Below are 25,412 nucleotides of genomic sequence, written 5' to 3' on the forward strand. Positions count from 1 at the left end.
CCCCCCGCTTCTCATCCTCACCTCCCACAGCATTTCTCCTCTCAGATCAGGACATGATTGGACCCTGCTGGCACCAACTGAAGAAAATGAGGGGGGAGCTGAAGCCCCCTGGAGGGAGAAACATCTCAGAGGGAGATGCATCCCTCCACTCACAGCCCTGATAATGATACTACAGGGATGCTTCAATGAATGGTGGTCCAATAAAAAGAAATCCAGATAATTCCCTGTCTCCACTTCACCTTCCTGTATGTCCACCTGCCCTGTCTTTTTTTTGTTTTGGCCTGACCCTCTTGGAAAATTTTCTCCATCCTTTCTGCTCTGAAACCACCCGGTGCTCACAGAATCATTAATGCTGACCCTAATTGTGCCAATTCCAGCAGCTCAATAGCTCTAATTACAAGGCTCTTCAGAGAGCCACTCAAAAAGCCGCTGAACTGTCATGGCGAACAATTAAAAAATATCTATAGGGACAAAGATGGAGAATAGGGGATGGGGGGGGGGGGGGGGTCACCCAATTCAGTAAAGGGTGACCGGATGGCCCTTTTCAGCTCTTAAAAGCTGCGTTTCTGAGGACTGAAGGGGTTGCTGAACTGAAGCTGGACACCTGCAACACAAGGCTTCCCTCTCTCACCCTCCACGATCTCGCCTCTTTCCTTTTAAGTTGTTCTCAATGGGCCTCAAAATGTTTTTGAAATGGAAAAGATTCAGATAGATAGAGGGATAGATATGAAGAGAGAGAGAGGGGGGGGGGGCGGGACATGGGAGCCAAAGGTTGAGGCTTAGCTACAGTATGGGATTATGAGTCCATCTAATGGGCTTTCATTCAAGGCTGGCTGCTAATTCTCTATAAATATACAACATGTTTAGTGTAATTTCATGATTTAGAGCTACCACTTACAATTCATGTTATTAACAATCATTGTGCCCATTATTATTATTAGCAACTGGTTAATCTATAAAATGTCAGAAGTGGATGAACCTCCCAGTGGTGTCAAATTTCTCATTTTGACAGACCAACATTCAAACATTCAAAGACTTTTCTCAATGATATAGTGGTTAATAACTAGGTAAATTTTCTCTAGATATATTAATTAATCAATGAAACAGCTCTTGCATTGATTATATGACTTTTAATGTTCTTTTCTATGTTACGATTTGCATTTATTCTGCATGCTTTTAGTGTTTTAGTGTGTGTAACAAACATATTGTTAATTCTGCTGTCCTGCTAGGTCTCTAATCTCACACTAACCTTCTCTTAAAAACTTTAAAAAATCAGTCAGTTTCACTGATTATTGCCTGGTTTTACATTTTTACATTCTGCAGTTCTGTGACATAATAAAAAAGTATTTCATTGAATATTTGATGCTGAGCCCCACTTTTAAAGTCTCTTTCTATTTATTGTGTGCTTGTCTTGCATTTCATTAACGGACACCTCCAAATATTTGGGCAACTAAAGAATGACCTTACTTATGTTTTCTTATTGCCTCCATGAAGCATTTTCTGATGGCTGTTCTTGAAAGGTGCGGTATAAGTAAAGTTACTTACTTCTACTTAATGTGAATCAAATGTGTGTATTTGGAACATAAAGGTATTAAAGTAACTCTTATTAGCTTGCCTTCAAGCGAAAAACAATGGCGTCCCTTATAAAGACGGAAAATCACCACACACACACACACACCCACACACCCACACACACACACACTGCTGACCCCCTGCAGGGTTTGTGACAGCTATTGACTAAACTCAATAGATGTTCTCCATTGTATTCAAACCCAAGTACACAGGCTAAATGTCAGGCAGCAGGATCCGGGTGTTATGGATCATTTTATTTCTCTGAATGGATGTGAGAACCTAAAATGTCTTTGTCCGTGCTCTCAAAGACGCCTGATAATGATAATCACCAAGTGTCTTGGCAGCTGCTTACTCCTCTCTCCCTCTGATGTCTACTGACCGGAGAAGCCTTTCCTCTCTTGACTAATTTTGGACCATTTGGAGTGGGCGTGGCTTTGATTATACCCCCGCTGCCATTGGTCAGACCCGACTGTCAGTCACCGCTGCGGGGTCCTCCTTCTCTCTTAAATGGAGTTGCAATGGATACGGAGCCAACTCAACCTGTGGAAGCCGCAATGAACAGCTGATCCCTCTACTGTGGATAAACACTACGGTCCAGTCGTGATCTTTCCACCCACCAGCATTATGTGATTAGTTACTGGAGAGCTAGACACAAGAAAGTCGCTAAAAGGAAACCTCTGTGCATCTTTTGGAACATTTTCAGCGTGTGGACCTGTTGATCATCAGACTGACAGCCGGACTCAGCGCGCTGCACCAACCTGCCGCTCCCTGCTTTGCGCTGCAACGACGCGCAATTATGTTATTGCCAACTTTCCGCCTTTTCACCTTTTGTCACTTTCTGGCGCCGCTGTTCGTCTGTCACCTGCCTCAAGCCTCCGCACAGAAACCGGCCTCACGGGTGAGTGATACCTAAGAGCCTGATGGCTCATTTTTAGACCCAGAAAACAAACACGTCACAAGGAAAATGTGCCAAAATGAATTTAGATTGAATTCAGATTACGCAACTGGCACAAAAATTCACATCAGAAACAAAAATGTTGAATGTTCATCAAAGTTTCAGATGTCCTCTGACTGTGATGGAAACCCCAAACCTAATCCGTCATATTGAGTTTAAATTCAATGAAATTACAGGCAAACTAGGCTACATTTTTTTTTCATATTATATATAATATGTAGATGTGTAGTAATTGAAAGGAGATAAATCACGAATGAGCGTGAGACGAATGAAGACAACATGAGCGCCACATGGTTGTGCATGGTTGCAGGCTGTGGAGTGAGACATGATTTATTATTCAACAGATCTTTTTAATAGATGGATACTCATGAATTTGGTTCCTTAACTTAAAAGTCTTTGCGTGGTCACTTTGCAGTGATCAGAGGACATTCCGCATAGCTATGACCCCATTCAAGGACTTGGTAAATTCTTTTTTACCAGGGCAGCTAAAATATATATTTTTTTTATTTCTCCTTTTTTGAATGTGTCCTATGATTTCTGAAAAACAGCGAAACAAAACAAAATCAATTAGGATGTTTTGAGATTTTTCTGTAGTTGGCATCAGGAGGGCATCATTCAAAATTATTTGGAATTGGTAATTTTAATGATACTTTGGCTCCCAAACCTGAGTGATACTTTTAAAAAAATAATAAAATTCATTTGAACAAGATGAAAATTACATTACCTAATATTTGGTTTTAGTTTTCAGCTGCTTGGTATTGAGACACACCAAAAACAGTTTCATAACATGAAAATATAAACTACTTTACCAAAGTGTGTCTTAACTTAATCTGTCTGACTGAGCTCTCAGTATTATGTTTCAGCTTGTTGGCATTTTCCCGCTCAAGCAGTTTTTGTAAAGAAAAAAAAAACAACATTTACTCTGTTGGTATTGAAATTTAGTATTGAATGACAGAACATGTCTAGTTAGTAATGAAGCAATTTGGCTGGTGCCTGAAAATGGCAAAGATAGAATCCATCCAACTGCACTTTTCATACTCCTCACTTAGTTAATTCTGATACTGCAGTATCAGCGTGATAAATTATTCTTTTCAAGTAAATGAGTATGAGCATAAATTAGTGTTTTTCTATTCACTGACATGGGGTTATTCTCTTTTTTTCTGCACATCCAAACCTATTTTTAAGCCGGGTGAAAGATACAAGTACATGAGGGGATCTCCTCTCTCAGGGTCTTCCTCAGGCCTTGCTGGGTTGAAATGCAGTCACTATAATCATGTTTGTGGATATTCCCTCTTGGACAGATTCTTCTCTTTCTCTCTTGCTCTCTCTTTTTTCATCATTTTTCACACGTACGCATGCACAAACACACACACACACACACACACACGCACACACACGCACATGCACACACACACTGCTCTGCTTGTTCCCACCACTCCTGTTAAAGCTCTTTTATAAATACCCACAGCCCCGTCCAGGCAGACAGGGAAATAAGTGACGCGAATCAGAGGGGAACAGCATCGTTTCAGTTCGCAAATGCACTGTAATATTTGCGGTTAGAGGGGGAAGATGACTCAAGAGGGAATGAATATTTAATACTCTCTCACATACTGGAACTGTTTCACAATACACACACACAAAAACACACACACACAACACTGTGGTCAAGCCTTCCCGATGGAAAGAGTCATAGTGAAATGGCAGTATACTTTGGATAATCTCCTCTCAATCACTCACTTTGTAATTGCTCTCCTAGTGGCCAAATAATGAGTGGTGTTGAATTTTATTGGGCTGATCAAGTTGGCAGATCTGTGGATATAGCCACATATGATCATAGGAGTGCTAGGAAAATCAGATGAAAGCCATCTGAAGGGTGATTTTTATGTGCTGTTGTTAGACTGATTGCCTGTATCTGATCTGGAATTGTCCTTTTTTTTTAAACTTAAAATAAGTTCTCTTGTGAGCCTGAACCCTGTATTGACATCGACCTTATGAAGCTCTTTCACAGCCAGACAATGTGGAAACAATGCTGCATCTTTGTACATGAAAAACACTCTAGCAATGCTCCAGGATTTAGTGAACACTGTATCATCTTTACCATTCTTAGACCTTTATCTAATTCACTATGCCCATGACTGGGCACTAAGGGGGGGGGGGGGGGGGGGGCAGTCCTCTTGGAGTACTCCACCACACAAGATACTTTTAACATTGCTCATAGTAGCCATTATACCAGAATTCACACCCTCACTTTCCACATTGATACCAGGGATGACAGCCTGAGCTAACTTCACTGCAGACCTACAGTATGCTCCATTTTTATGCAGGCTCATTGATGCAATACAAATCCAGCTTTTCTAATAAAGCTTGAGACATTTTAAACCATTTGCCTTGTGCTTGCAGATAAATCTGACACCAACTCTCTCTTTGAAAAAAGTTAACCACATAAGAATATGATTTTTCTTAATTTCCTTTCTTTGTGTTCAAATTAAGATATTTTACAGGTTTTAGGACTTTAAGTGGCATTTAAGACAACTCGATAATTTCAGCTAATCTGCTACGGTGAACATACTGTATTTGAAATATTGCACATCTACACATCCAAATGTTTGCTAAAATGTCAACAAACCCATTTATCAATGGTGTGAACTGTTAAGGAAGGAGGCTGCAGTATTTGATGTCCTAAGTGACATGAAGTTGTGGAAGTCAGAGCTGAGAAATGATACGTGAGTTTCTGACCTGCAATTCCTGAGTTGTAAGTAATTTTTCTTAACTCAAGTCCTGAATTTTACACTTCCAAGTTATCTTAAACACAACATTAATAGCATGAACATTCTCATGTGGATGGTCGTGAGTAGGCAGTCTTGTTTACTGTCACTATTTTTCAGAGAGCAATCAGTTTTCAAGATATCCTGAAATGAGAGTTAACAAATGAGGATACCATCCAGACTGTATTTTCAACCCCCTTCGTCGACCTGTTAGTTCCATGGTTGGGATGATGAGCAGCCAGTTTGCATACTTTGATGACAAACAAACATAAACAGTCAGGCCTGAGTGCTGTGCTGGCCAAAACTGCATGCCTTTAGCTTGGGAAAGTTGAGCCTGAGCTTAAAGGCAGGAAAGCCTTTTAGTAGTTGTGAGGTAAATCACAAACACAGTTCAGGTTTGAGCGGTTGGTCTGATGCATGTTTGTGATTGTAGTTATGGTCAGATATTGACATAATGACACATTAAGCTAAAATGGGGGTCAGGAAATGAACTCTTTGACTGAAAGAGGTTGTTTAGTGTATAAAATAAAAGGTTTAGCTGTCACCAGCTTGTTTTTTTTAAATTTTTTTTTATTCAATTTTTTCTTTGTAATGTGACAATATTTGGAGCACCGAGCTGGAGAGAAGAAAGGGGTGGATCTGCTTGAGACACAGTCTTGCCAATCTAGTTACTTGTCAGTTACAAGATGGATATTCCCTAAAGCATTTATGGTCTATTTCAGTTTAAATTTGACCATCATTTTCAAAATAACATCATGCTGCATTGAAAAAAACGTGAAACTAGCAATTGATGCCAAAAACTTGTTAGGAAAAGGTTTACTTAGAGGATAATCATCTGAGAGGTTGGGCTGCTTTCTCATAGATTTCTATTCAATCAAGAATATTTCTGTTATTGAAGTTGCCCCCTGCTGGCCTTTAGAAAGAATGCAGGTTGAAGGCACTTCCACATAGGCTTCAGAACTAGGTGCTTCTTTTTTATTTTAGAGTTAATGGAAGAGACACAATAATCAAACATGATCAGAGAAGATAAAATTTGACATCAAGTGGACAAATCCATTGTAGAGTCATTTGTGAGTGTTTCCTGAAGAAATCAACCATTAACGGTGTGTAGACAAATCTGAAAAAGAGCACACCACCTGAATTAAATATCCAAATAACTCAAATATATGGTATTTGTACAAATCAGCTGTATTTTTCCTACAAAAAAGTATCTAATGGTGACTGGATTTAGTAAAATCTCAGCTGAATGGGTTTTCCAGTGCTTTAGTGGTTTTTCAGACCTGGGGCCTTTGCTCTGGTCTCAAATCACTTGATGGGAAGGTGGACACAGTATGTTCCCCTCTTGGATCTGTATGGTTACACACAGGCAAAATGTCAAGCACACCTAAATTTATCCAGCAAAGCCTCCTAAGAGCTGCCGCTCAATCATTTGTCAGAAATCACATGGGTTTTAAGGCAGATAAAAGACAGCTTGTTTGGTTCCAGGATATTTTATGTTATTCAGAATGACTCGGCAGCTCAAGGTAACTCCTCAGCTCATGTTGCACAGTGAACAGCTAGTTGACAGCAGTTGGTATTGCTTAAATAGTGCATCATCAGCCTATGTGGCAGGGTACAGCGGCTGCTTTGATCCATGAATGATGCGTCCTGCACTTGGGTCATATCAAAGTTGGATCATGTTCCTACCACAAACGAACCTCACAAGAGTTTTTAACTGGAGGTGGTCTCGATTCAGTTGTTTTGATCCAATTCCAAGTTTGATTGCTGCATTCAAATCCGCCCAAACAAACCACACCAAGAGAGTGAACAGACCAGAGTTCAGTTCAAACTGACTAAATGAGAAGGTGTGAAAACCCCCCTTACTGTTCTGCTTTGAGTGAAGAGAACCAATTTAAAATATTCCACCACTCATCAACATAGCATCCATGTTTGACCATCCCAGTTTGGCCAAACTTCATCATATCCTCAACAGTGTTACATGTAGGAGGGAGGAGGGAAGTAGAACCAAGCGCATACAGAGTAGGAAGGTGCACAAAGAGGTTTTATTGATAACGAATGCTTGGGATGGGGACACTGGAGGCTTGAGACTGGTGACTGATGACTTGAGACCGTAGACCGGAGGCTGACGACTTGAGACTGTAGACCGGAGCCTGACGGCTTGAGACCGTAGACTGGAGGCTGATGGCTTGAGACTGTAGACTGACAACTGGAGACTGGAGAACTAACGACTGGAGACTCGTGAAACTGGATTAATGACATATACTCGCCACGACAACAGGCACGGCACAGCACGGCACGGCAATGGACCAACACCGAACAGGGGAAAAACACAGGGGTTAATTACATGAGGGAAAACAAGACACAGGTCGTGCCATCACCCAGGTGAGACACATAAGGTAATCACAGGAGGGAGGTCAGGAAGACAAGACATGACTACAAAATAAAACAGGAAACATGAGACAGGGATCGTGACAAACAAGCTCTTAATGTCTGTTGTAATTTCATGTCCCAAAGTGAGGACAACTTGAGGACACCACTTAAGTTTTTTTCTTTGGTTTTAGAAAGCAAAGCAACAGAATATATTATGCAGCAGTTTTCCAAGATGAGCAAAGTTTTATGTGTAAAAGAATTACTATAAATATTATTTATTCATGCCATCATCTTCCATTTCGGGAGATGTACTCGCTGTGGCCTTGGGGGTGCCTCTTTGTCCACCCTGAAGGACATATAATTTCTTACATTGATCATTTAAAACACATTTGAAAACATAATCAAGATGGAAACATATCCCACATATATACATGTTATGTTGGTTCTGCAAGTCACTGTACAAAGGTTGTTTGAAAGCGAACAAGGGCCAAAAAAACTGTTTTCAACTTTTTTGATTGTGGATAAAGCTAAACTATTTCATTTTAGAAGCACATAACCAGTTTGTTGATTTGACTAAATCTGGATTATCTAGACCTTCGACAATGAAATAAAACAGCTGATGACCACTGTTGTGCTGCTTTGATTCCAACAGGCTGGACAGTAGCAGAATACGGCAATTACGAACAAATGTAGTAGACTTGCAAGGAATTCTAAGTATGTGGGAATGTCAGCAGTCAAGGCAGCTGCTCAAATGATAGAGATATTTTAGATATGCTGTAGTTAGGAGTGGGAAACAGGAAGGCTAGATGACTCAACTATTTCTCATATAGAGAACTTGTGTTGAGAACTTGTCAGGTAAAAGTGATCACTCCTCTGCTGGACACCAGATGTTTTCTTCACTGGCATCCATTCTGAGTATTTGTACACAAGAGCCATAAAAACACATGTATCTAATGGATTAATTCTCTGGTTTTTGATCCTTTCCAAGGCACTGGCAGTAGGACTTGGAGGAAGTCCTTGGTGCAACACTGCAGCTGCTCACTGATTTGTAGTAGAGGGGTCAAATACAGAGTATTGATATTGTATGAACTCATTCAAAGGTGAATGCCCTGTGCATGGCTCTGTCAGCCTTGACTCATGGCGCAGATGATGGATACAATGACAATAAGAGGATTCAACTGAGACTCTGACAGGTCTCAGAAGATTTGAAACTTGCAGTTGAGGCCATGAACCCATTAGGTTTTGATGTATTAAATAAAGTGGGGTAGGGTAATTTTTTCAGATTTATATACAATCAACAATTTATACACAGTCTGGCTTCTCTATATTTATTTTCCCAATGACAATGCAAAATGCTCTTCTGAAAGTTTTATCCAAAGTGAACATTTTTCAACTCTCAGCAACAAGACATTTAGTGCCTCGTCACACTACTGGAGCACGAACACGTGGCTATCCTATTGCAATCATTGAAGTGATACTCAAGTTTCAGGTATAAACGCCTTGGTGGACATATGGCCTGACAGTGCTTTTGTAGTCCACCACTCAAAGTGTTTTGCAACACATTTACACCATGATGGTGAAGTTACTGGGAACAATTTGAAGTTGCATGTCTTGTCTTCTGAGAAGTCCTCTGATTACTAGATTGCCACTCCATCACTCAGAAGAGAACAACAATGCGCAAAGTGAGAACTCTGGGTTAAGTAACCTTAGTCATTTTACCAGGAATGGGCTGTGAACCCATGAGAACTGTTTTCCATTGAATTTAAAGTCCAACACTTTAACCACTCAACCATCGCGACTCCTTAAGTCACATAAGAAAATAGAAATACACAATTACAGGAAGGAAAGCAGCTGTGTTACCTTACTCTGAACCCTTGGGTTTAGAAATGCTGCTTTGAGGAAAAACAAATGAAATTTATTTCTAAAATTAATCACACAGATTTTTATGAAGGATAGACCATGGAGCTAATTTGTGTCTGATAAAGTAAAGTAGAGGGATATCTAGGATAATCACCTGTATGGCATAATGTGTAGATATTGACATGGAATGAGTAGAAAGATAAAGGTAGACAACATGAAAGATTTCTTATTACCCATCAAACCAATGAGCTGCGTCAGAGACGAATTGTTGATCATAATAGCACAGATGTGCAGTGCACATTTCTCCATTTAGACTTTATGGGGAAAAACATTCTTGGCAAAGCAATAAGGTCAGAGTTTGGCATCATCGTCTTCTGTAAAAAGAAGTCATGAAATACAAACCTTTTAGATTAACTTTGTCCTGACTTTTGGTTCAGCAGCAGTTTCTGATTAGGTGCCTAAAGGAAAAATCCCCCAAACAACTATTGGCGATGAAGCTTGTGGTTTTGAGTCTTTGTTAGATGTTGGTGTGATTTTGCACGAAGAGACAACACTACTCACTTAATGGCAACCTCATAAGTATATGTTTAAGTTCCTTATGTACATTTTTTGCTTGATGGTGCAACTACAGGAAGGTCAGGTGTTTAAAAAAACTGAGTGATCTGAATGCGACCTTTAGTTTATATATTTTAGGCATTTAAATTTGAATACTGAATGCAACCTTTAGTTTATGTATTTTAGACATATAGGTTTGGATATTTTTATGCCAAAGTACATCTTCAAGCCTTAATGGATATGACTGAAGAAATGTGTTTTCCCAAAACATTTCCTCTGGGAACCACGAAAGTCTACTATCTTTTCCAGTTGTTGAGGATGCATTAACAGACAATTACAGTTGAAAAATAAAAAGGTAATTTAAAACATCCTGGGATTTAATTTCTGTCCTGTGGTACCTTCATTAAATGGTCAAAATTTATTTACTTCAAACATGATGAATAAAAATGTATTCAACCTTTCTCCTGAATCTGTTGCTTCCCCATGTTTAAGTGTTATGGTCTGTTTAGACCGCACAATCAGAATCAGAATCAGAATCAGAAATCCTTTATTAATCCTTTGGGGGAAATTGTGATAATAAAGAAAAAAATAGAAAATCAAGACGATGAGGTATTTTTTGTACATGTTTAGATTTTTACACTTGTGAATAAGATATTTGTTTTATTGCACAGTTTTAACAGAGAAAACAACTCCATTAGATGGGCTGCATCTTAGAGGGAGGAGTTTGATAGCCACTGGCAGGAAGGATTTCCTGTGGCACTCAGTGGTGCAACATGGGTGTATGCAACTGCAACAGGCTGCACGCGAGTTGACGCATGCGCACTACAAAACCAAGAAATAATCCCCACATTTGTTTACCACTTCTTAAAGACATGAAACAATGTCATACACGAGTAGCTGCAGTGGATATACAAAGAACCGACTAAAATGTAATCCTAAATTGACATCTTTGACTCAATCAACTCAGCATCTGATTGATGTTAGACTTGCCTTAAGCATGAAATTCACCAGGTCCATAATGTGAGCATGACCCTCACCCTGCAATCAGTAATCATTTAAACAACTGGAGGACCCGATTGCCAGCCAAGGACGATGCATCTCAGGTGTATTTTTCTTTCCTCATCACAGTCCTCCAGGTATTTAAAATGACTGAATCTCCATAGTAACTGCTTTGTTTGTGCTGCAGGGTGGCCAGAAGAGACTTAAAACCTGATATGTGCTGCTGATGTTATGCAACATGCACGTCTCCATTGTGTTTTAGGCTTCAGGGGGCCGGAGATCTGATAATTCCTTCCCTATGGCAGTCATTGTTGACTGGGAATACCACAGAAATAAAATATTTGAAATATTCACTCAAAATTAGTCATTTTATATCTTCAGTGCCTTGTTTGACGGAGAATATGTCACTTGATACAAAACAGAATATTTCTGTTTTATAACAGTTATAAATTGGTCAGTTATGATCAAAACACTCAGGGAAGATAAATGTTATTTTTCGAGAAGTTGTACATTTTGCACAGACGTTCAGATAGATTATGGTGACAACTTTCAGCTATTTTAGCTTGATTTGTAAATGTCAGGTGTCATTGGGTGTGAGCTGAGTTACTGTATGAGTGGTTCACTTTCAGTCAGCCTTGTGCAAAATGTATAAACATGAATTGGTTGAATGAGTCTATTGAGAAGAATATATCAGTGCATACAAATATGGCAAAGAAAACTTAAACATAAGTTAATACCCCTGAGTCCCAATCAATGTTAAAAAAGAATATCAAGGTGAGTAAATAATTTGCAGGTGATATTGGTAAAGTCATGAAGATAAAAGAAAAAAACAAAGCATGGTCAGGATTTCTAATGCGGTATATAAATGCAAAACTAAAAAGAACCCTAAGGGTTAAAGTAGAAAAGACCCTATTGTATGAAACCCAAAGACAGGCTATTTGTAACTTCACGCTGAACAACACCAGGATTCCCAAGGTCACTGGAACATATAAAGCGCTGGATAGAAAGCAGATGATCGGAAAGCTTTGTAACAACACCCACTTGACAGATGAGTTTCACATTTTGTTTGAATGCAAGAATGTGAATACAATGAATTATAGAGAAAGTAAAGCCAATTTGTTCTTTTAACCACCTAAGCTTTGATAAATGTGAACAAGATGAACAGTGGCCAAAAGTTATTTGTAGATTTAGTCAGTCAGTTAGTTAGTTAGTTTTCTTAAGCATATCTTACCTCTGTTTATCATTTTTATTTATAACATATTTCATTCTTAATATAACTGTGGCAAGGCAACCACAGTGAAACCCAGTCCCCCCAAATTTAATGGGTTATACCTTGGCCCATGTCACACCCCTTCACCAAGTTTATTTAAAATCGGAACTCTAGTTTTTACGTTATTCTGCTGACAGCCAAACAGACAAACCACATAAAAAGCATATGTGAATATGTTCCAACACATAAGTATCCTTTTTAGTGTTGAACACGAGAAACCTTGGTTTCACACTGTAATGTATGCAAGGCAGTTAATTTTATTTTGTTGTTTTATCCACTGAAAATTCACTGAATTTTGTCTTTATTCACTAAAAACAACCTCTTGACATGACATTCACCATTGGAAAATAAATTTTTTATGTTATTGTCACTACAATTCTGCTAATGATTAGGAACACAAAAGACCTGGTTAAAGTTTGAAAACCATCATCCGTTAGGTTAGAGTTCATTTCCATGGGATGTCTGTCATTTTAAATTTCCGATGGACCAAGTTGTCACAGACACAGAGAAAAGAAAAATAGACCTGCCAGAAAATAGTACAGTTCCCTCATGTGCGACGAATGTGGTCTTTGTTAGCTGCTCCAATTGATTGCAATGATTATTAAGTGAAATAATTGTCATGTCACGTGGACCCAGTGTATTTTGGCCATCAGCAACAAACAGTGGTCTAGATCCTAGTTTTTTGCATTGCCTCCATGGTGTTGTCATGGAATGCAACACAGTGTTAGGGGGTTGTGGTCACTTAATTTTGTAGTTTGGAGTAGAAACGCATGGTCTTTGTGAACTATTTGAACCTCTCATGTTTCATCTGGTGCCAACATCAGATAAAAATTTAAATTTAATTTAAATTTGTTCAGTACTTTGGCCTGTCCATCAAGCAGTTTGATCTTTTTTTTGTTTAAGAAAGAGCATTGGAGCCTCTAAGATCTGCTGCAGACATGTCACATTTTGCCTTTTACATCAGATCCATCATATAAAAGAAAAATTGAATGCAAAAAAAAAATCTGTTATGGCACTGTTGGCCAACATTCCAGAACATATAAATCAAATAAGAAAAAACAAGCGGAGGGAAATACAAGACACAAAATAATCATATTGTTGAAGTCATAAGTACTTCTGCATTCTTTTAAATTTCAACAATGACATTTTATTTGATTTCATGCCTTTCATGACTCCACCTTGTTTCCATTTATATTTCACAGGCCACTGACAGATTGCTTAAAGGGTGATTCCACAAACGTCTTACATATGTTGATGCCATCTGATGATTGCATGATCAGCAAATGCATTTCATGCTCAATTTCAGGGCTTTCTAATCAGTGTAATGAAACACAGTCAGCTCATTGATTTCAGGCCAGTTTCTTTTCCTTTGCAGAATCTCCTGATAGTTGCGGTTTTTGTATTTATGTCACTTTCACTTTTTTCTGTAAATTCTGTAAGTTAGTGACATGTACCAGCTCAAGTTGGATGGGAATACTGCTTTTTGAAAAAGGTACTGTTTATAATCCTCCAAATTATCTGGATGTAAGAAATGCTTCCTCTATCAAACTAGGTCAGCAGATTAAGCCTTGCTCGACCACATGTTTAATCATTTCCTTTGATATGAACAAGTGTGTGGTCCAAGCACAGCTTGGTGGTGTGGAATCCATCGTTATATGGGAGAAAGACACACACACGCACGCACGCATGCACGCACGGACTTCTTGGGAACAGCAGAGACAGCCGGCAGTTCTGTAGCCAGGATGTAGTATAAGTGACAAGTAAGGAACACTGTTAATCGGATTTAGAGTCACTTCCAAAAAGGAAGAAACTCCGTCTTAAACTCCCTACCCATTCACATTGTTCTTTTTGATTTCTCACACTTACTTCAAAAGAAACTAATCTGGTTTTTAGTCATCTGACAGCTATCTAAGTAGGCTGAAAGGCTGATACTGAGTGGTACTGAGTGCAGATCGTTCTCAAAAATACTTCATTCAATCTTAATTCATTTGTGGGTGTTGAAAAATATAATTCATGAATCAAGGAATTTACATTTACAGAATAAAGGATGCATTTCATTATCATCATAATAATTATTATTAATGACTTTTTTGTAGACTTACCCTAAAGTTAGCATCACCATGGGTTCCCTCCACCAAAGCCATTTGGATTTTTACGGTGGATTTTGGCTGTTTCTGAAAATAAGCTCTGCTGCAAACAAAAGTTTGAGAGTTATATGTTGGTTTGATACATAATCGTCTTTCACCACTTTAACAATTTTTGGAGCATAAATGCAATCGCTAAAAATGCAAACCAAATCCCAACCAAACCAAAAGCCCAGTCTAATATCTCATCAGAATATACCTCCAATACATTGCTGTGTGCAGCACACAGGGCCACGCATGTAGCAGGTAAAAAAATAACCTACTCAGCTGCCCTTGAGCACTGAATCTTTTCAGCCTAAGCCACCAAAGTGGTTAGTCCTACATCTCCTTTTCATTCTGTTGGTGCAATTTTTTAAGTGTTTCTGTAAAAAATTAAGTTTGTTTATAAGACTAGACTTATTGTGACTGTAAATTGAAGAAGGGGGCACAGCATGAGATGGCATTGCATTTATACATTTTCAGAAACATGAATTCTAAATGTTGAACTCTTCGGCAGATGGTTGGATATCTAGCTGCGCCTTTTCAAAGTGATAGCAATCATGTCAAGGTGCTTGTTACTGTTAATTAACAGGACAGAGCCCCCCCCTCCAAAAAAAATACACCCTCCACACACACACACACACACACACACACACACACACACACACACACACACACACACTGTGATGATATGCATATAAATTATAACCCGTATCATTTTTGGAGATCAAAAGAAGAAGATAGTCTTTGTTGTTTAACAGATTACAGCAACATTTTACAATGGTCCCTTTGTATGAATTTATGTAATGTAAGATTTAAGGTCTATAACATGCGTACACATTACAGGTTCAACTTTTAGGAGCAAAAGAAAACCAGCAATAACCATTGAACAAATGGAACAATAGAAACAATGTTAAAAAACACAGTGCAGGATAATTAGCTCTGATGTGAAGTATAAGTAAAAGGCATTTAATGAGCTTCCCACGGATTGTATCCTGTAACAACCCATATGTTTCTGCAGTTTCTGTTTTACAGCAGATGCAAATGTTGCCTCATGTCTTAAAGGTAGAGCACAACATCTCTCTGGTCTCTCGGTGTCGTGAAGTGGTATTTTTTTATTTTGATTTTTTTTAATCCAGAGTGCAAAGGAGAGTTTTCTACGTAGAAGGCAAAAGTGTACACGTTTTGTTTTGGTTTTCATTTTATGTTTCTACAACAGAGGCTAAGTAATAAAAGTTTTAGTGGATTCTACCCTCTGGAGTTTCAGTAGTTTCCTAAATTTAAGGTTGTGGTTAGATTTTTACAATATAAACTCCTGTGCCTTTAAAAATTCCACAATCATGTATTAGAACAAGTTGTTTGCACAATATGATACGGATATAATGACATAAATCATGAAATCGCTGACAGCTGACTGTTGGACTTAGATGAGTCAGTCTTTGCTCCCCAGTTGGGCTGACAAATGTAGATTTTTAAGTCTCTTACGGATTTTAGGTTAAGCAGTCTATTTATTTTTGTTCAAATTGAAAATGAGACCTTAACTAAGATTTTGTTATTTTTCATCTTTCAAGGACTGGCAGAATGTTCAAAATCTGATAATAATTCCACAGAATGTAACTATGATCAATCATGCTACTATGGAGATTTGAAAACAACAACAACATGCCTCTCAAATTGTTGGTTTATCCAGGTGGTTACCTTTAAGACATTTCATTTTCAAACAAATCAGGAGCTGGTTGCTGTAATAAGGGTAAAAAATTGCAAATCAACAAGAAAGAAAAAAATAGAATTAACTGTATATATTGTGTGTGATGTTTGACTTCACTTTGAAATCTAATAAAAGAAATAAGCTCCTCCCTGCAGATAAAGCAAATTTGATTAGCATATAAAGCTAATTCGGCCTCCTCACATTAACTGTAATAGATATAAACCACAGACTGCACTACACTACTGTCCCTCGGTCCACCTTTTAAGCACTCATATAAAACTGATCATTTTCAAATTGTACTCTTTCTTATTGTTCCACTGCTGCAGGTCAAGCTGGAACAGTTTCCTTTCCAGTGACTATAAAAAAAGACTTTTTCTAATGCTGTAATGGTTGCACAATAGGGGTTGCATTTCACTTGTTTTATGAGAGGTGGCAAGAGAGCTGGTGGGCTTTGTGTGCTTCTATTTTGTGATTGTGTGTGTGTGTGTGTGTGTGTGTGTGTGTGTGTGTGTGTGTGTGTGTGTGTGTGCGCACATAAGGGGAATTTGCCTTGTTAAATGTGAGAATCTCAGGGCTCATTTTCCCAGTAAAGACACACCAAACCTTTGTGTAACTTCCCCATTGTTTTACCTTATTCTCATCTTTCCCTCTTTGGTGGGCCGTTAGGCTGTAGGAGATACCATGTCCTTACAACACCAGGGATTTACAATATATTCAAATGGTTCCTTCTCAACATTGAGGCTAAAAAATATACATTGCCCTCTTTCGTATTGACAGACATGAGCAGTTGTAAAAGTGAGATTCCTATTTCTGGGATAATCCATTATGTTGTTTGGCACCTTGGCTGCTCTTTAAATATTTGATGTCCTGCTTGTATATGATGTAAAAACTGCTCATAAAGATATTCAGAAAGGGAGTTTCTCCCCACAGTTTTAGGCATTTAGTGTTATTTTGAGCAGTGCATGTTCTCAGACAATGCTGCAATAGCTCCTGTTACATAATATTCTGCTTAATTTAGACATATTTGTTGGTTTTGCTTATACAGGATGCCAGGTCATTTGTTTTAGCCTTGTTAGGATGACAGATGGGTGGGGTTTAAACTACTGTGTCAGGACAGACAAAACCTCACTGATCTGGTTTCCACTTCCAGTTGAGATAGTTATTTTTTAGATTACTGGTAGTGTGAGTCAGTGAGTGGGCTTTTTTTTCACTGCAATGACAGAAACTGTTCTAAGACTTGATCAGATATGAGAGGCGACTGTGATGCAGTGTAGAGAGTCAGCAGATAAGATCAGACCAAGTTTGGTACAACACAGACTCAGTAAGACAGTAACAGTCTCGCCTGAGCTAAAAGACAAGCCTGATAGTCCAAAGTTTGAGTGGCAATTTGTGTGGGAAACATTTTGGAAAAACAGCCAATAGACAAAGTTTCGAGGTTATCATGGCATTTCTCAGGAATCTGACAGCTTTGAGGTTCTCTTCAAGTTATTCTAGAGAACAGCGCTTCTGTACATGTTTGAATCACTTAAAAAGTTGAAATATTCAACTTGTGAAACCCCTCCCCTCTTAAATCTGCTTAATTTACAATATGTCGATGTGACTGGTCTGAGTCAAAAGAGGCTCACAACCTGTAAGTAGACAAAATTTGCAACACAATGTCAAGTATATGAAATGTTATGACATCAGCCTACATCATGTTCTCCCCCAGATTCTCTCCATGCAACACAAGTGGCTCCATGTTGGGGACAATTGGTCAGTCAGTCCAGTACATTGGTCCAGACTAAAATGTATCAACAATTATGAAATTTACTTTACTTGCCATGTATGAATTTTGGTGAAATGGCTTGACATTACTATTCATGCCCCCTCCCACAATCAACTTCATTTACAACTTTGGGACCCCAAAAAATATTGCAAGTTGTAAGGTGTTCTCTTAAAGCTGTGCTTCACCCTAAAAACATTTTCCTGTGTATCCATCTGTGAGAATAACAAGACAATGCAGTAAATACTAAGATTATTGCTGGTTTTAGGCATTTTAGGGGCATTTTATTCTGCTTCAGTTACACAGATATTGTGATGTTCTCAAGCTGATGTTTTCCAGTGCATCAGTTATTATAAAATATCAGTAAATGTCTTTTTGATGGCAAAATATTGTGATAGTATAATATCACGAGTTGGCCTGTGACACTCTCCAGTAACTATGAAAAATATAAGCATGTGTAGCCTTAGCATATGAGTGTGTTACAGTACGTTATTATCATTTAGCTGATGCCAAAGTACATTCTGACAGAGCTGTATAGCATGACTAGTAATATTTGAAGAAAATGTTTACTTAGGTCATATTATATGAATTCATCAGCCTTTAACTGAGAAATTACAAATCCTCTATTAGAATTCATATCGATATATCATGTTAGATTCCATATAAATTCCATTAATCCAACATTCACTTAAGAGGTGAGTAGGTTACTTACTCTCACTTGTTTCCAATTCACTTCAAATTTTAAAAGTCTACAATGAAATAAATAAAATACTAAAAACTGCATTCAATGGACATCTTGAAATATTGAAAATTAAAAAACAACCCTCTCATCCACATTTTTATTCACCACAGTCTCTGCTTTCAGCATTACGGGACTAAAATCCATGGGCGGGACTGTGTGACTAAGAAATGACTATGTGGGAGACTCCTTGGTAGGAGTGTTTATTTCCACTTACCGGACAAAATCGGGATGTAATGTTTTATTATGACAGTCGAGGTAGAAGGTCTGCATCCATTAAGGGTGTGAGTCAGGAATGGCGAAGATGGGTCAGTCTGTGGCCAGACTCTGTGGAGCACTGGCTGGATAAACCCAAGGCATGTCTTCACAATTGCGTTGGACACCGGTTTACTAATTTAACAGTTCATCACACAGACAAACTGCTCCCCAGTTACAAAAGTTTGACTCAGGCCAGTTTACTTTTTCTACTCATCTGCTATGGTGTTTCTTCTTTACCTATCATTGAACACACATGTTAGGGAATTATTCTCATCCTTGACCAAAGCCAAGATTAGTACATGCGATTAAAAAAAGAAGAAATGATGTGCAGTGTTTTTCCTCCTGTCTGCACTTTCTCATGTGGAGATGCATCATGATTTAGTTTGACTTGGAGCTGTCTGACAGCAGCTCTTCCACTGTGCTTCAATGCCAAAGCTGAACATTAAACTGTCTGGCTCGTTTTAGACACTTTAACAGCTAGGCAAGATGTTCCGTATCCTCTAAAGTATTATTTTATTTATTTAAGTCCCACTGCAGTGAAAAAAAGTGTTTCTGTTTTTGTTCACACTGTTGAATATGTCACTGTAGAATGATGGATATTTGACGTTTAAAGGCTGTTTTTACATTCTTTGGTGAAAGTGTAAATTTTCTCTGTGCATTGTGAAAGTCTGAGTTTTCAAACAGGATTTGTGGCCATGCAGGAGACAATTTTAATGGGGGGGGGGTAGAGTAGGTGACGTTTTAAGAACTTTCACGTGTTTTTTTTTCTACATAAACAATGTCAGACACTCACACATATACTTTTTCTGTTGAAAAAAATTCCAGATATCTGCCAATATCTATGATTCGCCAATATTATTGTGCATCCCGACTTGAGGTAGTGCGTCATGATTGACCAAAAAACAAACAAACCTGGCCTTACAGTGTAATTTTTTTCCTACAGTGTTCAGACAGTAAGCAGAACTGGAACACACAAAATCTACTTGTTACACATGCAAAAAAAAAAAAAAAAAATCTAAAAAAATTACACTGTTAAAGATTAGGATTGTACCATCATGTCTGCTTCACCTAAGGGAGCCTTTGTGAATTCCTGCTTCTATGGTAGATGGTCAGCATGCCTCAGGTTTGCAGCAGTTCTACACTCCTTACTCCACCACATATGACAAGTAATTTTTCATCAGCTTGTTAGGTAGTTTACAAATAATTTCTTTTTCTGTTTTTTTTTTAAAGTTGAAGTATTGTTGATGTATTTCACTGCAGATAAGAGAGACTGCTTTCACTGTTTATGATATTTTTATGTGCTTAGTAACATCACTACATGCATATAACCAGTAAATCTAAACTGTGTAGTTATAAACTTGACAGGACAGAGGAAACTTGAGTAGAGAGGAAACTCTCCAAAAGAAAAAAAGAGTTTAGCTTTGAGCTTTTCAAACATAACCGAAAAGTTAGAAATAATTTGTTTGGTCATCATACAATCTGTACAGCTCTCAAACTCATTAGATACACAGACCTAAATAAGCTCAGTTGCACGTACATGTGGCTTCTACGTGCAATGAGATACTGCACTGTGATTGGTTACATTTGAGCTACTCCAAGAACACCTATGATTGACTTAGAAACTAACACCAACCCCTCTGTGCATTGTGCCATATTTTGTGCTCTGAATATTCATTGTTAAACTGTCATTTGTTTCATGTGCCTAAGACTAAACGCTAGATTGCTTTAATAGGGCCCATTATTTTTATGTGGAAATCAAACATGTTACAAAGCTTGTAGCCATTTTACTGAGCCCCATAATTTTTTCTGGCAGATCCTGAAGATCCAGTGTACTTCTCTATTTCTGGATATGTGTAATGTCTCTCAAACATTGTCTTCTGTAGAGCTATATTATTAATATTTCTCAACTGAAAGTCTACCTAATATTACATTTCAGACACATTTGAAATGTGCTGCCCCAGGTGAGAAATAATGACACATTTTTTTTCCCCAACGAGGCTGCTTTGGTTAACACCATTAAAAAAAAGCCTTGAAAAACAATATTCTTTTCACATTTGAATGAAATAATACAACATCCTTGAGAAAAGTTAATATGCATTGTACATAAATATCATCACATCATTGAGTTGGCAGAGTTGAAATTCACAATATGGGATTATGTTGCAGGGGTTCAGAAATTAAGGTTTATTACAATAATAGCTGTCAGCACATGGCAGATATTAACTAGTGGAGAATAAAAACTCAGAGGACTGTAAATAGATTAAGCCCATCAGTTAAGCCCAGACTGTAACATGTTGGATTCTGTTGGATTGTTTTTGACATTCACATTGATAGTACTGGTACCCTTTTTCCCACGAAACAAATTGTATTAGTTTTGGCTCTGTTTACATTACAACAAATCATCAGGACAGCAGTAAATGTAATAATGTACTCATTTGAGGAATACTGCTATAATGTCCATAGAAACCAAACATGGAGACAGTAAACCTGGTTAGGATCACATCATGTTTGGAGGAAATATGAAAAATTAAATGTATTTCAACCATTACAGTCTCTCCAGAGATGTAGCTTGCAGGCTTGTTGATAGAATCAGAATCGGAATCAGAAATCTTTTATTAATCCCTTGCGGGAAATTATTGGATTGCAGTGCTCCATTTCACAGTGAGAAACAATATATAATAAAGAAAAAAATAGAAATCAAAAATAGAAGGAGATATCTTTTGTGACATATTTACATTTTTACACTGAACAGGATATTTGTATTGCACTATTTAGCTGAGAAAAACAACTCTATGGGATGGGCTGCTTCTTAGAGGGAGGAGTTAAACAGTTTGATAGCCACTGGTAGGAATGATTTCCTGTGGTGCTCAGTGGTGCAACATGGGGGTAAGAGTCTCTGGCTGAAAGTATAGATAGACAGTACTGTTGCTGTGTAATCTTCCCTACTGCCTAGCCTATGATGAGTTCATAAGTATGCCCAATTCAGTACCCTTTGGATATGCTATATTGTCATAGGGCAAAGTATTACAAGAAAGAGGTGCCATGACTTGGATGTGAAGTGACCGTCTAGGACACTTACAGGAGTGTTGATTCGATCCTCACTTCCCCCGATTCAGATTCAGATTCAGATTCAGATTCAGATTCAGAAAACTTTATTTATCTCCGTGGGGGGCAATTAAGATGATGACTGTGTCAAGGTGTCCTTGAGCAAGATACTGAACCATTGATTGCTCCTGACGAATAGGTTGACATCTTGCGTGGCAGCCACTCCCATTAGTATGTGTGTGTGAGTGGGTGAATGAGATGACTGTATTGTGAAGTGCTTTGAGTACGGCTAAGGAAAGTATTATATAAAAATGAGTCCATTGCCCATTACATTTAAATCATTTGTTCCATTTTTACAATAATTACTTGAGTTTTGACAAGGGCTACTGAGGGGTTCATTGAGCTTTGTTAAAATTACAGTGCATCATAATATCTTCAGCGTCCTGTACACTCTTGCTCTCATCAGCCGAGTTAAAATAATGGTCATAAATCTAATATCTGGTCTAAAACTCTCTGCATTTCATTATATGTGGTATTAGCATATGCCAGACCTCTGTTTGCTACTGTACTTCCAGTTTGCCTTCTGCCAACTTGAATTTAGGTAAAGAATTTAAATATGCAGCTTTTTGAAAGTTTCTCATCGATATCAAACCAAATGGATCAAATTCCAAGTAAAAAGTGTCATATCATGGAGGTTGTGTGACATCAACCAAAGCCAACCAAAGACAATGTCAGCTTTTGTGATAACGAGCTATGGTATACAAAAGCCAACTCAGCTTAGATCTGCAACTACAACATCAGTACCCAATATTGCTAAATATTTAGCCTCAGCTGCTGTTTATCTTGGTATTTATCCAGAATATTTACTATTCAAGTGCTAAGAAGTCAGATATGATGATGAATCTGAGTGTGAATTACAGTATATGATAATTCAGATACCAAGGAAGGTATGGATGTAGTAATTCATCAATGGAGCAAAAATGGATTGCGCCTGAGTTCGTCTTTTTTCGAGCACATTACACAGGAACTCTCCGTCATTCATCATAGTAGAATATGAGATCCAGTTGTAGCTAATTCATGACATCAGAGGATTTGGCTTCATTCCCATCCACACTTTCAGGCCTGTCTGATTACTCTTTTATATATTTACAGTCAATAAGTCTCCAAGCAACATTTTTGATGTTATTCAAAATACAGTTTTTTTTGGTAATTGAGCATTTGGCATGAGGACAAAAACTTATGAAAAGAGAGCCGTGCTTGTCCACATATGAATCTCTACTGTTAATGATTTTAGAAATGACCTCAGACAGTCTGATAGGAGTTTGCAAGTGGAAACTGTGCCATTAAGTCTTTGGCCTCATTTCATTTTCCACCACCCCCCCCCCCCCCCCCCTCCCTACCTACCCTAAATGAGATCTGCTGTGTCAGATTCACAGCTCCTGCTTATGATTGTGGAGGGGAAAATGCATTTTAGAAGGCTCTTTTTTTTTGACACACAACATTTGTTTTTGACATCTGAAGAAATCTTCACTTGTCTTTTACAAAACAGGTGTTTGGGGAATGTTTACTCATCCCTTCATAAGACAAATCATACACTCCTTTTGTCCCCTGCTGAAACAGTTTCAACAAGAGTTCGCGCAGTAACACTTCTGCCCCACTTTTCACTGCAGTGGATTCTTCTAACACCTACATTCTTTCCTCACTAACTCACAACTCCATCTTTCTGGCAAAGTTTGCTACCCTTGAAATCATTTAGACTACATTTGCATGAGGCTGCTGCACAGTCAGGAGTTGTTAGTGCTGTCAGAGAGAGGGCCATTTTCCAACAGTAGAACAACCTACTAATTGATCGTGAGAAGTGAATTGGGGAGAGGTTTCTGGAGAGAGGATTGCCTTTGCGGTTTGTCTCCTTTGAAACTCAATCTTAATTCCTTGCTTTAGGATCAGTTGGATAAATTGACTTCCAGACAAAGCTGTGGTGAAAAACAACCCTTGTAACAGTAATATAAACAAGGAAAGACAAACTAACAAGGAATCTTGTGGTCTAATACCCAAATGGTTCTACTGTAGATCAGTTTCAGCCAGGTCTAATAGAATTGATTACAAAAATGACAACCATCTGTTAACACCATCTAAGTTGTGGTGGCAAAATATCCGTTGAAATTATGTGCCAGGATCAATAATGCCGCTAAAAAGTCCATTTGCTTCTTTTTTGTTGAGGTGGTTCACTCAGAAGGTGGTTAAAAGTGTATTGTAATTCACAAAATTTCGCTGACAACAGCTTCTTGAATGATATTAACTGTTGGATAATAATGTTTTATAAATTGTGAATACAATTAAGGTTCGATTTGCCTTACCTTGGTTTTTGGAAAAGTAATGGTTATAAGTTAAAATTGTGAAATGTAACTGTAAACAGGACTCAAATGGGACTCATAACTTATACAAGAAAAACGCTTAAGTTTAGGACGATTTCAAGGTTCATTCACAATATGTTTGAAATGCATTCTTACATACCTTTTTTCACCCTCCATGTTGTCTTCCAGATAGGATGCAAAGCTTGATGCGTATTGTGTCACTCTATTAACTGCTAGTTGTCCATACTTGTCAAGTCATGTCAATTTTATTTGTATTGCGCCATATCACAAAAAGTTATCTCAAAACACTTTACAAGTGGAGAAGGACTAGCACTATACTCCAACTATTTTACGCCCAACAATTCTCCATGAGCAAGCACATATTGCAACAGTGGCAACGAAAACCTTCCTTTAAACAGGCTGGAATGTTGAGCAGATCCAGGCTCAATGGGGACGGCCTTCTGCTTTGACTGGTTAGGGGGAAAAAAGAACAGGAGAGCAGGGCAGAGACAGAGACAGATTATGGAGAAAGACAGATATACACAAGGAAAGAGAGGGGCAGCGATAAAGAAGGAGGGAAAGGGGAAAAGAATGATGGACAGAAAGGGACATGAGCAGGTGATGCTAAGGGTGGCAGCTTGAGCCTCTTCAGGTCTGCAGCCTCCTCCAGCAGCAGCATCAGTCATGGATCTGGGAAGTGGGGAAGCACAAAGGCTATGGAGAAGAAGACAAGTTAGTAACACTTATGAGCATAGGAGGAGGGAGAGGAGGAGAGAGAAGCCCAGTGCACCATGGAAGACCCTCCGGCAGTCTAAGCCTAAAGCAGCATATCTAAGGGCTAGCCTAAGCAGCCCTAACTATAAACTTTATCAAAAAGGAAGGTCTTCAGTCTGTTCTTAAATGTAGGGAAAGATGTCTGCATCCCAGACTGAAACTGGGAGACGATTCCACAGGAGGGGAACCTGATAGCTGAAGGCTCTGGCTCCCATTCTACTTTTAGAAGCTCTTGGGACTACAAGTAACCCTGCATCCTGGGAGTGAAGGGTTCTGGCTGGGTAATAGGGGACTATGAGCTCT

At 38.4% G+C, this 25,412-nt stretch overlaps 1 protein-coding gene across 7 annotated transcripts in view; it reads left to right on the top strand.

Annotated features, from left to right (window-relative positions):
* The first annotated feature begins 2,126 nt into the window (after window positions 1-2,126).
* Window positions 2,127-25,412, top strand: part of smoc1 (SPARC related modular calcium binding 1) — a 68,272-nt gene continuing 44,986 nt past the window's right edge. For all 7 annotated transcript variants that reach the window (XM_086182421.1, XM_086182423.1, XM_086182420.1 and 4 more), the window contains exon 1: window positions 2,127-2,470. In XM_086182421.1, coding sequence (XP_086038547.1) covers window positions 2,369-2,470 — 102 coding nt within the window. In that variant the 5' untranslated portion in view covers window positions 2,127-2,368. The remainder of the gene's footprint in view (window positions 2,471-25,412) is intronic.

This window comes from Aulostomus chinensis, chromosome 17, assembly GCF_037954235.1.
Source record: "Aulostomus chinensis isolate RoL2024-O1b breed Wild chromosome 17, RoL_Achi_v1.0, whole genome shotgun sequence".
Taxonomy (NCBI): domain Eukaryota; kingdom Metazoa; phylum Chordata; class Actinopteri; order Syngnathiformes; family Aulostomidae; genus Aulostomus; species Aulostomus chinensis.